The sequence below is a fragment of the Vigna unguiculata genome, chromosome 5, assembly GCF_004118075.2.
Source record: "Vigna unguiculata cultivar IT97K-499-35 chromosome 5, ASM411807v1, whole genome shotgun sequence".
In the NCBI taxonomy this organism is placed as follows: Eukaryota; Viridiplantae; Streptophyta; class Magnoliopsida; order Fabales; family Fabaceae; genus Vigna; species Vigna unguiculata.
Window position 1 is genome coordinate 7,504,922 of NC_040283.1, and position 14,038 is coordinate 7,518,959.

Here is a 14,038-nt window from a genome sequence, read left to right on the forward strand (position 1 = left end):
TCAATCAGGCTTGTCGGACGGAGTTGTGCCTTAATCGCATTAGGGGGCACTCAGGTGAAATCCTGAGGTCGTCCAACTGCCAACAGTGCAAGGGAAAACTGACCGGTAGTCAATCGACAATGCATATATCTTCATAATCTGCAAAGTGATTGTCACATCATAACAATATCTATGTCGCGCATAACAACTTGAACTTGAAAATTATTCGCTCACACGATCTCAATTGGCCAATGATTGGTTGACCAGTACAATTACGAAAATAATCGATGAACGACAAAAAGAAAAAAATTCAGTACCAGTGAATATAAGTGGTATTGATGTAATGTTTTGCAAATAGTTAATAAAAATACTATTAAAATGTTAACTTAAATGTTTTTAAAAAATATAAATACTTTAATAATATATTAAGTCAAATAGATAGACTAATCACATAACATAGTGAAAATTCAACTAATGGTACACAAAAATTAAGTTAAAAATCATAAATACTTATATAAAAAAGTGTTAAAAACATTACGAATTAAGATTATTTCTATAACATTATTTGTTATGGTTAGTCACATATTAATTACATTATATCTTCACTGAATTATTAACTCATAATTTTCTTTTATGTTACTATTACACTTATAAGCTATGATAATATTTTTATACATGAGAATATATATATTTATAGGTGGTGGTGTATGAAAAAACACAACAAATTTTCTATATATCAATATTATGGAAAAGTTTATCATAACTTTGAATATCACGACTGACTTGCATTTATAATATTTGAGTCTTTAGGAATGTGAAAAATATAGTATTTATATTTATTATTTATGAAATTACAATACATAATTATTATATTATAATATAATTCATAAATTTATGATAGTTATATTACATGATTGTGATAACCTATAAACTATACATGTTAGAATGTCATACTCTACAAAATTGGAGAGTATACCTGTGATATGCATTTTTAATTTATTTTTATCTTAATTTCAAATTATTACTAATTAAATACTAATGATAATACGTTAAATTTCAAATTAAATAAAAAAATTAAGAATAGTTATGAAGATGATATTTATTGCATTAGAATAAATAACAAATACACAAAAATTATCACTTTAAATTTCAAATTAGACACGATTTATCTCTAACCCTTAAAAATGGCTTGTTTCAATTTCCAATACTTTAAGAAAAACATCGCTGCAAATTACATTAATTAATTTCAGAAAACTTACGACATACGTTTTAAAACTAAAAAAATTATAATTTTAATGCTGTAAATTCAATCCTCATGCACCATCAAACACGCAACTGAATTTAATACTTATATTTAAGAAATATAAAATTACAAACTTTATCTTTCCAAAGTTTTCCTCAATTTTTTTATTTTCTTAACTTTGATCTATATATATTGAAAATATAAAATTTTATTTTAGTAATCAATTTTATATACGTTATATTTTATTTTAGTTCAAATACAAGCCTAGTATACACGATAAGATTAGATAAAAAAATACTTTAATAGTTTAAATAAAAGTAAACATTAGAAATTAGAGATTAGACTAAAATTATGATTTTTTTAAAATTAGAATTATATGTTAATAAAAAAACAAGGCTGCAAGTCAGTGTTGGATGGCCAACCTTCCTGTGGCCGGTAACCTGATTTAGAAAATAATTTTAGTTTATTAAAATAAAAAATAGAACAGTTATTTTAAATATATAATAATTTCTAGTTAAATAATTTGATTCACATGTTTTCATGGGGGTATGGCAATTCTTCAAAGTAAGATTTTACATGTTTACCTACTTTATTGCCATTGATTTATTTTTTTCTCGATGATGATGATGATTATTTATTTATTTATACATTTATTTTTATTTTTTATAACTACGGTTTTAAGGAAGCTTAATACGGTTTTTTAGTCTTTCAAAATTTTCGTTTAAAATTAATAAATATGGATATTATTGAAAATTACGATAGAAATATACTAAAATCATTAAATATTATATATTTTAAACTTTATTATCTTAAATATATAATAATTGTTGTTGTTATTATTATTATTTTAATTGCAGTATTTATTTGGAGCTTTACCATATTTTTCATTAAAAAATTTTCAACTTTCAATTGAAGCAGCTTTGGAAAACCCATCCAGCCAACAGGTTTTTTCCAACTCTTGAAATTTTCAAGTTGTTTTAAATTTTCGGAGCAAACGGTTTTTCACATTTTCTCTGCTCTTTTTTCTTTTTCTGTGTTTCATTTTTTCATTTTTCTTTTAATTTTCACTTTCTGGGTTGAGTGAGCAAGTTAAGTTCTGGAAGGAGCTGAAAAAAAAAAAATCTTAATACAGTATTACAGCTTCAGAAGAGTCTTGCTGAAGTGTGTAGAATCTTTGTGACTGGGCATGATCTTTGCATTCTGGACAGTATTCAGTTTTATGTTGGTATGTAATTTTTTTTTTTATAATTATTTTAAATTTTCGCTTTTGTGAACTAATTTTTTTCTTCAGTTTCAGCTTTCTGTCTTTAAAAAGTTTAGGTAAATGCTGGGTACGAAGCAGGTTTATGCAAAAGGGTGCTTTTCATATGTTTTATAAAGGTCTTTTTAGTATATTTGGATGGTTTTGTTTTGTTTTGTTCTGAGGGAGCTAACAAATATTAGAAGTAAATGATTGTTTTTTTAACCAAAATTTACATGATGTTTTAGTTTGAGTTTGTTATTTTCAAGCATGTTTTCATAATTATCTTACCCGTATTCGTTTCAAATTTGTAATAACATAGCAAAATAGTCACTGTTTTTTTCTTTTCCATTTCTTTTAATGGCTATTTCATCGTCCTTTATGTTACAAATCGAAATTCTGGTTTCAGTACTTGAAAGTTGAATAATTGATAACTGAGCAAGTACCCATTTTTCCTACATGGAAACAGAAAAGGAAAAGAAAACTTTGTAAGGAAATGACTGCATATTTTTTCATATGATGTTCTTCTACTCAAACCTAGTGTACTGTGAATTCATGGCTCAAGTTCTGAATGGATCTGCTAATTCATCCGAACAACTTCTAAAGAAACCAAAGTCTGTGTCTTTTGTTTTCCTTTTACCTAGTTTGTTGGAATCCTTTGATGGGTTTTCACTTTGGCTTCCTAGCATGTTCAAGAAGGTTCAAACTTCTGATTTTGCTAAAAACACTCCAGTTTTTGCAATTGCATGTTCTCTCTAATGGGCCATTTTTGATTTCTGACATGCAGATGCTGGTTTGATTGAGGGGACTAAGGAAAGGGAAGTGTTTGATATATGCATGGAAGGAAGAGAAGGGATGAGTTCTGGGGTTACAGTGATAGGAGCAGAAGCTCCATCAGCCTATCATATGGCACCAAGGAGTGAAGCTCCAAGTCAGGGTGGTCCTGCTTTGCCTGAAGCACCATCTGCAGCTATTGGTGTGTCACCAATGAGTGTTTCATTGGATGGAACATCAGTTAAGAAGAAAAGGGGCAGACCAAGAAAATATGGACCAGATGGGTTGGTGAATATGGCATTGTCACCAATGCCAATCTCATCTTCAGCACCATTTTCTAATAACTTTTCATCTGGGAAGCGGGGGAGACCAAGGGGGATGGATTACAAGCTGCCAAAGAAAGTTGGAGTGGATTATCTTGGTAATGAGATTTGATGCTTGTTTTTAGCCTTAACATTTGGTAGTTTCTTTCTATGTTTGACAGGGAAATTGCTTTTCTTGCTTCTTCTAGTTTGATTCTGATTAAACTTGTAGACAGAACCTTAATATTCTGCTGTCTGCAACACATTACCTACCATGCTTGAATACATTAAAAATGTCTTTTTTTCTTTTTATTTGCAAATACTTGAAAGAACTCATCCTTTTTGTTCTGTGGACTTTTTTTTTTTTGAAAGAGGTGAAATAATTTGTTTCCGTGAATATAAAGGTGTTTTCTACGTTAGCAAGGGAGTGTTGAATTGCTCTCTGACCACAGTATTAAGGTTTTGTTGGTTCCTATAACCGCATGAGCTGCATTTGGCTCGATTCTTAAGGTTTTAGAAGTCTCCTCATAATTCATAATGTATGTATCCTGGAACAAGTGTTTTTTTTATATATTATATTATTTGACTGGTATTTTTGAAATTTGTAACTAGTTAATTACTTAAAATTTCAACTAATTTCGATTAACATCTATTGTTGCTACTTCTGCAGGTGGCTCTGATGGTACAAGCTTTATGCCCCATATCATTACTGTCAATAGTGGCGAGGTATGCTTTGAAGGGAGGGGAAAACATTTATTTTATCTCCATTTCATATAAGTTTGCTTTAAATTTCTCTCTTAAACTATCATATATTTCATAACCTTGAGTGTCTGAATAGAATATATACGTTTTTAGATTTCTGTCATTAACTCACCCTGCAAATAAGGACATTTTGGCTCGAGGAATCATGTTTTGTTTCCTTGATCTATTTGTTTATATGGAATGCAAGGATCACGTGGTTTGAGTTTTTGTTTTTCTCTGATACCAATGTTTGGGAGAAAATAAATTCTGTTGATAGTGTAAAATGAATTCACCCCAACTTTAACAGAATTACATCATGTGCTTATATACCAAGATCTAAGTAACTGATAAACTATGAGTAACTTACAAAACTGACTAACTCTCGTTGTAACTAACAATGTTATATTTTTGAATAGAATAATCTACTGCAATACAAAGTAAATAAAAGGAGAAAACTATACTCCAAATAGTTATATACAAATTTTGTGTGCTTGTGCTGATAATTGTTGCATATTAACTAATGTTACATGCTTATATTACTTTGTTATGAAGTGTGCTTTCTTCTCAGAAGGATTATCTTATTTTGTTCATTAGTTCAACTCCGTGTATAATATCAATCAAGGACGAAGTAGAAGATCTATATTGTGGCCTTAAAACATTTTTCCGAAGTGCAAAACATGCAGTGTTGTTAGTTTTCATGATTGGATCAACCCTTTTTCTTTTGTCAAGGATTTTAACTCAAGTCTAATGTATTTGTTGCTACACTTCGGCTCTAGATCTGCAGTTTGGCCTGATGAACAAACAATAGTTGTATGTGATTCTATTTCTACATGTGAAGTCAATTTAAATTTAGCTGTATTTATAAAATTTCAAAACAAAAACTGAGTAAAAGAGACAAGTTTCAAGTGTTTTGCATTCCTATCTCTGTTCAACAGGGAAAACCCTGTATGTTGATATTCCCTTAACATGCATTGTATACTGTAATGTAATGTAATGTTTCCTGCAGAATAGACAATTGAATACTGTTATTGGTTTTGCACTGTTGTTGTATCAGGACATAGCAATGAAGGTCATATCTTTTTCTCAACAAGGACCGCGTGCTATATGCATCTTATCAGCTAGTGGTGTAATTTCAAATGTTACACTACGTCAGCCTGATTCTTCTGGGGGAACTTTGACCTATGAGGTGCTGCAGTGAATCGTCTAAATAGTAGATGCTTTGTTTTTTCAGCTTAAAGTTGCCTTTTTGTAACTCAATTTTCAATTTGTTTGGTGCATAATTATGTCTTGATGGCAATTTGCAAACTGCAATATTGTATATGTTGATCATTTCATTTGATTTCCAATACTAGCTTCATCATGAAGATGAAGAGTGCTGTAAATCGTATGTTTACTTTTCTATTTCCTTTTCTGTAGGGCCGTTTTGAGATACTTTCCTTGTCTGGATCATTCATGCCTACTGAAAACCAAGGAACAAGAAGCAGAGCTGGAGGAATGAGTGTTTCATTGTCAAGTCCAGATGGTCGCGTTGTCGGCGGTGGAGTTGCTGGTCTACTTGTAGCAGCAGGTCCTGTGCAGGTGAACATTCCTCACTCAATGTCATTCTCAATGATGAATGTGATCATGTGTATGGTTGGTTTGAGTGCTAAGGACTAATGTTGAATTCAAAAAAGTCTTCAACATACCCTATTTTCTGTGTTGTTGAAAACTTTCATCAAGAAGTTAGACATTAGACATAACATTTCATTCCTCAAGGCTCAAATGAAGGATCACTTGGATACCTTTATGTTATCAGGTGGTGGTGGGAAGTTTTTTGCCATGCAACCAGCAAGATCAGAAGCCAAAGAAGCCAAAGTCTGATTATGCACCACCTACTGTTACCCCTGCCATTGCAGTGTCTTCTGCACCACCACCACCCTCTACCAATGGTGGTGAAAAGGAGATTGTCATGGGTGGACACATACTGCACAACTCAGGAGCAACCCTTAACTCAAACCTATCTCCTCCCTCGGCCTTTCGCCGCGAAAACTGGGTTAACATGCATTCCATGACAGACTCCATGAAATCAGCCACTGATATTAACATATCCTTGCCTGATAGTTAAGTAGATGATCAACCTCTGCAGTTGCAGATTCTCTTGTGTTGCTGACAACATTCATGACCCAGCTATTTGTTTAATGTTTCCAAAGTTGTTCTGTGTGTAGTTTTTCCACTTGTTTCAAAACCTATTATCTGTTGTTTATGACCATAGGATGAAATAGTTGACTAGCGGTGTAAGTTGCAGCTAGGTTTCTACAATTTTCTTTGCCTATCAGAGTATCTGATTCCTCGGCTGATTAGGTAGATGCTGCATTATGCAGTATTATGAGTAGGCTAATTCGGATGTAATCAAAATTCACTTTGCTTATTTTACAACTCAATTTGTTGGAACATTTATGTTCAATCTATCTAGTCACTTGATGTTATAACTACACTTGCTTTTAATAAGTTTAATGATGTCTGTATTTGAAATTTCCAGAGTTGGAAAAGAATGCATAAATGTAGAGTAATGTAGGTAAGTGTTGGTATTTTCATATGGGAAGATGTCAAACTGTATTTATGACAACACTTTGTCAAAAGAAATAAATAGGAAAACTGAGAATTGTTATAAATAGAAGTTGGTTGAAAGAAATAAATGGAAGAACTGAGGCAATAATGAATACAACTTTAAAGACTCCACAAAGATGACAAGTCTGCATCTTTGGTTCAGAATTTTAGATAGTTCACCACTATGATCCTGCCACCTGTACAAAATAACTCAGTTTTTGCCCATTAGATACGTTTAAGTAGACCATTTGCTAAAATTACCCATTTGTCTTTTGAAAATGGTACCGGTTAGACATTTTGGATCATAATTTGAACTTTTGAAATTGTCCTTTATTTTACATTAGTAGGTTTGATTTCTACGATAAAATTGACTCATTTTGCATTTTAAAAATCGAATTGATCTTTATTAACAAAAGAATTTTAGTAGGGTTAGTAGGGTTAAGTATGTTTTTGGTCCCTTAACTTTATTTTGGAATTAGTCTATTTCGAAACTTTAGACTTATTTAGTCATTCATCTTTCGAAATATGTGAATTTAGTTCTTTTAATTAAATTTTGTTAAGTTTATTTGATGTTTTATACACATTTTAAGATTGTATTTAAATTATTTATACTGTTTGACACATTTTTGTTTTAATATTAAGTCAAATACTATTATAAAACGCGCTTGAAATGTCAAATAAACTTAACAAAATTTGATTAAAAAGACTAAATTCACGTATATTGAAAGATAAACGACTAAATTGATTTAAAATTTCGAAATAGACTAATTTCAAAATTTACTAAAAGTTAAGGTATCGAAAACATACTTAACTCTTTCTAGTACACCTAATAACTTTTTTTGTCTTTTAAAGAATAAGATCAATAGAAGTTATAGATTTCAAAATAGACAATATTTTGGATGTAGTTTTAGTCCTTAAGTATATTATCTCAACATAATTGAGAATAATCAATAATTAAAATTTGTATTTGTATTTTTAATTACTTCAAAATAGATTGAAATGAGGATATAAATTCATGTTTAAGATAAAAGCTATATTTAAACTTATTTAAAATTATGTTGGAAGAAGCCCTATGACTCTAGTGTGAAGGGATTGTTTACTATTTAAAGTAGTTTAAATCAAATTTTACCAAGACAATTCAAGCAAATTATCAAAACAAAAAAGTAACATTCCACAAATTTTAAACATACCTAATCTGAAATCATTCTCCATATAGTGACTTTGTAATGACTTTCTATTACGATGTTAAATAATTGTGTTTAAATGGAAGTTCTTCCCATTGTTGGTATCTTTTGAAAATTAGTAGCTAAACTTTTTCTTCAATTTCTTCATTGTAGGTCTCATTCTCCATTCATTTTCAAACTAAAATTTAAACAATTAAAGAGTTGTTTTTATATTTTAATAAAACAAACCCTTGGATAAATACTAATCGTGAATTATTAAAGTTGAAGTCATTCCTTCATACAAACAAAGATATATATTAAGTTAACATTTCCCCTTTTATTTTTAACACAAATTTATATAAATAATACTTTTTTTAAAAAGTCATGTTGCTGTAATATTGTAATATTTCATTTAGATTGATATGTCAAAATAAATTAATTATTTATATGAAAAATATTATTAAAAAAAACACAAAAACCAAACTAGACTTACATGTACAACAATTCTTTTTTCAAAAGAAGCTAAATAACATTAAAAAAATTATATCTATTATGAAAGAAATAACCATGTTAAGTAAAATCAAAAAGTTAGGTTGAATTGAAATAGAGATGTTGCATTTAAAAGAATTGAAGAAAAGATGATTTGTGATGAAATTGTTGGTTTGGTCTTGAAAAGATAATCTCTTTTTAGGTATAAAAAATGAGTGAAAATAAGATAGGATAGAGTAGAGGTTGCTTTTGTGTTCCCTAGAAGTTAACCTAGTTATGGAAGCAAGGTTTTTAGGAAAAGAAGAAAAGTGGAAAGTGAAGTCTACTTTTTCACAAGAATAAATGTTACATACGTCAAACACTTTGATTGTCACCCACTCCCTATGAAGAAATTTGTGCTTTAGCAAATGAGTAAAACCATTAATGTCTTCATTTAATTTCACATTTTTTCTTCAACCATAATCAATGTACACCTCTAATTCTTTTTTCATAATTTTTTGTACCAAACCTTGAAAGAATTGGTCCTTTCATCTCAAATGTAATTGAAGGTGTTTTATAAAGAAAAAAAAATGTAACTAATTCAAACAAAATTTTTGTTTTTATTTTTTTTAAATTGGATAATAATTTTTTAACTTATCTTTTCTGACCCAATTTTAATTCATTACTTCAATTATTTTAATTTTTTTTAATTATATAATATAATAATCTAATAATAATTAAAATAGTAAATAAATAAATATGTTAAAATATCATTATTCTTTTAAATTAGTCTCCTACGCTACGCCCACATTTTCATAGAACCGTTTCAACATCCACCTATCGAGAAATGTACATCGAAGAAGGAAAAGAAATATAGGCCTTGGATAAAAAAAAAATCCAATGGTTGAAAATAATTGGCTAGTTTGTGCATAATATTTATTACTATAAATAATAATGAAGACAGTAAAATATTTCAATATTCATTTATATAAATAATATTTTGTTCCTTTTATTGTTATAATTAAAATGATCGAATTCTATTTTCTTTTTCTTTCAAAGTCTGTAAATATTTAAATTAATTAAATCTTTTTGATTTTCTTTTGATCAGACTTTACTGATAAAAAATGTTATATTTCAACTCAAATTTTGGGGCTCAATTTTTCAGTCTTCAAAATCTTAACCTCCCTTTACGAAATCTTAATAATTATAAAAAAAGGAAAAATAAAAAATACAGTGAAATTATTTAAATTAAAGGAAAATGATTGAATTTGAATTACAAAATATAATAAACATAATTGATGCAACGAAACAAAATAATGGTTTTTATTTTATGATACGCTCTTATTTTTTTCTCAACATTCACGGGATCCAAACCGTTTCTTAATTTTGTTTTTCGTCTAAGTCCATTGTAAACTTCAAATTATTTAAATAAAAAAATTGTTATATATAACAAAAGAACAAAATGTAATAATTAAAAAAATTAAACTAAATTTGAGAAAAATAATAGGTTTAATTACATTTTTAATTCTGAAATATAGGATAGATATAATTTTAAAAAATATATTTCATTTTAGTCCTACAAAATTTAGTAAAAGGTAGTTTTAGCCCCTAAATACTAAATTTCAACGACTTAAAAACAGTTATAAGAAAATCATTTTACTCCCTCAAGTTTATTATTTAAGGAAACTCGTACTCTTTTCTTTCCATTTTATTAAAGGAGTAAATTTTTTTTTTTTGAATTTAGTAGACCAAACAACAACCTTTCTAAATTTCAAGATCTAAAAACATAATTAACCAAAGAATTATATCAAAATCAGAATAACTGATATCTCAGTGGTACAAAGGTAGCATAAACACATGTAATAATGGTAATATTTGGAATACAACTTGAGTGCATACTTTTTACCAGGTATAACATTTATTTACAAGGTATAATAATAGTCAAAACTTTATTTACTCTTAGATATTACAACTTAAGCAATGATCATGAATTTGGAACAGCATAAAAGGTTTTAAGCCAACATAAAATGTATGTCAGTCACACTCTTACAGTTACATGTAGAGGAAGCAAACGTGACAAATAAATATACATATTAGGCAAAAGCTGTTTATGTTTATGTTCTACTATGAGCTCACATATTAAGAGAACCAATCCTTCTGAAGTTTCTCTCTTCCTTGCTTAAGCACCAATATGAATTGTCACGTGTTCCCTCCTCCATGGAGTTCAGTTCATATTTGCTCTCACCATGGCTCTTGTCCACATTGCATTGAATGTATCAGCCTGTAACTCCTTTGATATTTTCAGGAATTTAATTAGCTGATATGTTTATATAAGGAAAAATGACCATTTTGGTCCCTAACTACTTAAATCGGTGACAATTTAATGAGTTTAGATTTTCTATTAAGTTTTTTGGTACTATTCTCTGCTGAACATAAACAATACTTTGATGTTGGTAGTTTAAAAATCATTTTAATATATTTAAAACATCAAAATCAGTTTCTACCAGTATATTTTGAAGTCATAACACAAAATCCAAAATCCAACAGAAAATTCAAATTCCAATTTAATCTCTGAAAGAACAAAATTTCTGATTTAATGAATCTGATGTACCCTTTGCACATTCAGAAACAAAATTAGAACTTTGGTTCTTTCTGGGTACTGAATTCCATATTTGCACATTCAAGAACCAAAATATGACCCTTATGCAAATGGGTAAATGAAACTTACATCAGGCATGGAAGGCAAGCCACCAATTAATTCACATCATCGGTAAGGGTCCACACCAAGCTAAAACATTTCAGATGAGAACTAAGTCACCAATTTTCCTTTGAAATAGTACAGGATAATTCACAAAAAGAGTGCATTTCTACTGTAATACCTTACTACAGCGATCACAAATACTGCAACAAGATATGCAACTTTAAACAGCAGCTTCTTTTTCTCAGAATTCAGCTTATTGTATATTTCGGTAACATCTGCTAAGTGTTCTCTTCTACTGTACCTGAAATTAGGTTCCATGTCAGTTGTAATAATATATTTAGAAATAATGTGCATAGGTAATAACAGCACATGTTTTAGACAGATAAACATTATTGAAATTCAATGCTTTCTGGATTCCATTTATTATCTCATGCAGGATTACACTGTGCCATTACACTGTGCCACAAATGCCCAGTTTAATGCCAAGATTTTGCACTCAAAATTGCAATCTAATTATCCATATTTCAGACCATATTTGAATGTAAATGCGGACTATTTTACAGATAAGAAGTAAAATTTCAAGGCAGAAGGATTAAATTTCCATGTCAAAAGTGTTCCAACTTCTAACATTATCTAAACTGCAGTGCATTTTCAACTAGGCAACTCAAATTTTGATGAGCTTTGCTTCAAGTGATCAACATTTTCAACCACTAAATAAACACAAATTTTCCCAATAAGAAGATTGAGAAGCTTAGTGAAACAGATACAACAATTTAAAATTAACAACTACACAACTATATTAAAAGGGCACCAAAAGTTATGGTATGTGAGGTTCTAGTGATAAAACTGATTCAATTACAATTTAAATGCTGCATGACTTGAACACTGCAATCTATGTTTCATGTGAAAGAACTAAAGCATAGCTATTTCATCTTTCCACCAAGCTTTATAGTCTACAATATCAGAAAAATATAAAACAAGATTTATGAAGACAAAATCAATAAAGCACAAACTTATTGAGAAGGAAAGCAAAAGAAAACTTACGATCTCACATTGTAATACAGAGAAGGGAGAGATAGGAAGAATATAAACCAATGTCCAGCTATAAGATTTACGAAGCATAAGATTCCTTGGACAATAAACTCTGGCACCACAACCTTGTTTATCCGAGATGTTGAATCATACGGATTGATATAATCAAATTCAAGATCCACCAATAATAGAAGCTGCATAAAAGTTTCAAGGAATGAGAAAAAATTTCATAAGTAGTAAGCAGCATTTTTGCTCATTTTCACTAATGGATAGCAAATTGAGTTTTTCTTTTCATTCTTTAACCTTAGTTTTAAAACTTCATCAATGTTATTGGTTGTAGTTTTGTAGGTAAAAATATTCACTTCTAGTACATTACACTATCTTTATAGACTACGAAAATATAGAAAAACAATTTTGAAAGAACTAGGAATTAATACACATGAGAATTATGACATTGCAGAGCTACACCTATTTGGAATGGCCAAATACAATTCAAATTGAAGTAAAAAGAACAAGGCCATTAATATTTTGCACACAGAAACTACAAAGAAGCTTTTCAAATAAGGTAAAAGCCAAAACAAAAAGGTGAAATAAAGCATAATAATGGTGTGAGTCTTACCAATGTATTTCATCTTACCTTAAGGAAAATATGGCTTAGTTTTCAAACCTTTGTAAGAAATTTTTTGAAAATAAGCAATTACTTTCCAGAATGTAATATATATATATATATATATATATATATATATATATATATATATATATATTGTTTTTTTTCAAATAAATGACTTACACCCAGAAAGTGGTTCTATAATCTATACACAGGCCTGGACTAATCACTTACCATCAAGATCTGAAAGGCTCTCCGCCCAATACAAAAGAATAAACCACATAATTATATAAAAAAATTGATACAATTGGAATTGGAATCGAAACCTTATGCCCTTGCACGCTAAAAATAAATTATTTTACCACTGAATTGTGAAGATTAATCGAGAATTTACATAATGAAATGCTGCTCAGGATCAATAATTGCGCTTCATTACCATTATTAAACAAAAATCAATATAAGACACTGACAAACAAAAACCTTGAAAAGAAACAAAAAAAATGGAATCATAAAGAAGAGAAAGGAAATAATGTGATGTAACAGTGAAATACCTGGTAACCAAGAATACAGAGAAGGGTCAAGATGAGGGCAAACGTTGAGATCCAATACAACACCTCCGCCATAACGCCCACCGCTGCATGCCGTTTTTTTTTTACTTCTTCTTGTATGGTGTTTTTCTTAAACCGGGTTCCTTGGAAATCAAATTCATCATTTATTGCGAATTTTCCTTTTACATAGAATGAATGGTTCCTTTTTTGGGCCCCATAAAGCCCTTCATAAGTAAGTTGGGCTGGGATAAAGTTTTGCTAACAATTTCTTAAACTTAAAATTTATGCATTTTAGAAAAATAACAATAATTATGAATTTAGTTATGATATAATTTATATGTATTACAATAAATTATCCTGTTTTTCCTATTAAAGCACCAAATATATATAAAAAATTTACGTAAACATAAAATATTAATTATATTTATGTAAATGTTATTTATAATCATTATAAAAAAAACTTTAGAATTTTCATAATTATTCATTCTTTTTAAAATCGCTCAACTCAATTTCATTCTTAACCTTTTTTTTAAATTATGTATTTACACATTCTCCAAACTATTATCAATATCTCCAAAATATTTATAAATAATATTTTATGATATAATACTATTTTATTCATTTTTAAAATATTATAATATAAAAATTTGTATA

The 14,038-nt window shown here is 29.0% G+C and overlaps 2 protein-coding genes across 6 annotated transcripts; one reads left to right on the forward strand and one right to left on the reverse strand.

Moving 5' to 3' along the window:
• The first annotated feature begins 2,106 nt into the window (after positions 1–2,106).
• LOC114185438 (AT-hook motif nuclear-localized protein 7-like) lies at positions 2,107–6,750 on the forward strand. Of its 4 annotated transcripts, XM_028073157.1 has the most exons (7): positions 2,107–2,166; positions 2,355–2,447; positions 3,250–3,657; positions 4,209–4,264; positions 5,334–5,465; positions 5,696–5,857; positions 6,075–6,750. In XM_028073157.1, exons 3-7 carry the CDS (start codon positions 3,300–3,302, stop codon positions 6,381–6,383), a joined length of 1,017 nt encoding a protein of 338 aa, XP_027928958.1. In that variant the 5' UTR covers positions 2,107–2,166; positions 2,355–2,447; positions 3,250–3,299; the 3' UTR covers positions 6,384–6,750. The 4 variants fall into 4 exon arrangements, with proteins under 4 accessions (XP_027928958.1, XP_027928959.1, XP_027928957.1 ...); XM_028073158.1 differs by lacking the exon at positions 2,355–2,447 and having other exon boundaries at positions 2,116–2,166; XM_028073156.1 differs by having other exon boundaries at positions 2,166–2,447.
• A 3,733-nt stretch (positions 6,751–10,483) lies between these two features.
• Positions 10,484–13,544, reverse strand: LOC114184051 (protein cornichon homolog 4-like). Of its 2 annotated transcripts, none has more exons than XM_028071286.1 (5): positions 13,388–13,544; positions 12,242–12,423; positions 11,376–11,498; positions 11,225–11,284; positions 10,484–10,777 (listed from the first exon to the last, which is right to left on the reverse strand). In XM_028071286.1, exons 1-4 carry the CDS (start codon positions 13,457–13,459, stop codon positions 11,251–11,253), a joined length of 411 nt encoding a protein of 136 aa, XP_027927087.1. In that variant the 5' UTR covers positions 13,460–13,544; the 3' UTR covers positions 10,484–10,777; positions 11,225–11,250. The 2 variants fall into 2 exon arrangements, with proteins under 2 accessions (XP_027927087.1, XP_027927086.1); XM_028071285.1 differs by having other exon boundaries at positions 10,484–10,786.
• Positions 13,545–14,038: the final 494 nt, after the last annotated feature.

Excerpts from the sequence above, each read along its gene's own strand:
- LOC114185438 (XM_028073157.1), top strand. The coding sequence starts at position 3,300 with ATGGAAGGAAGAGAAGGGATGAGTTCTGGGGTTACAGTGATAGGAGCA. Across the intron at positions 4,265-5,333 it reads TTACTGTCAATAGTGGCGAG|GACATAGCAATGAAGGTCAT; the intron begins GTATGCTTTGAA and ends TTGTTGTATCAG. Across the intron at positions 5,466-5,695 it reads GGGGAACTTTGACCTATGAG|GGCCGTTTTGAGATACTTTC; the intron begins GTGCTGCAGTGA and ends CCTTTTCTGTAG.
- LOC114184051 (XM_028071286.1), bottom strand. The coding sequence starts at position 13,459 with ATGGCGGAGGTGTTGTATTGGATCTCAACGTTTGCCCTCATCTTGACC. Across the intron at positions 11,499-12,241 it reads CTGTATTACAATGTGAGATC|GTACAGTAGAAGAGAACACT; the intron begins GTAAGTTTTCTT and ends ACCTAATTTCAG. Across the intron at positions 11,285-11,375 it reads TTTGTGATCGCTGTAGTAAG|CTTGGTGTGGACCCTTACCG; the intron begins GTATTACAGTAG and ends GAAATGTTTTAG.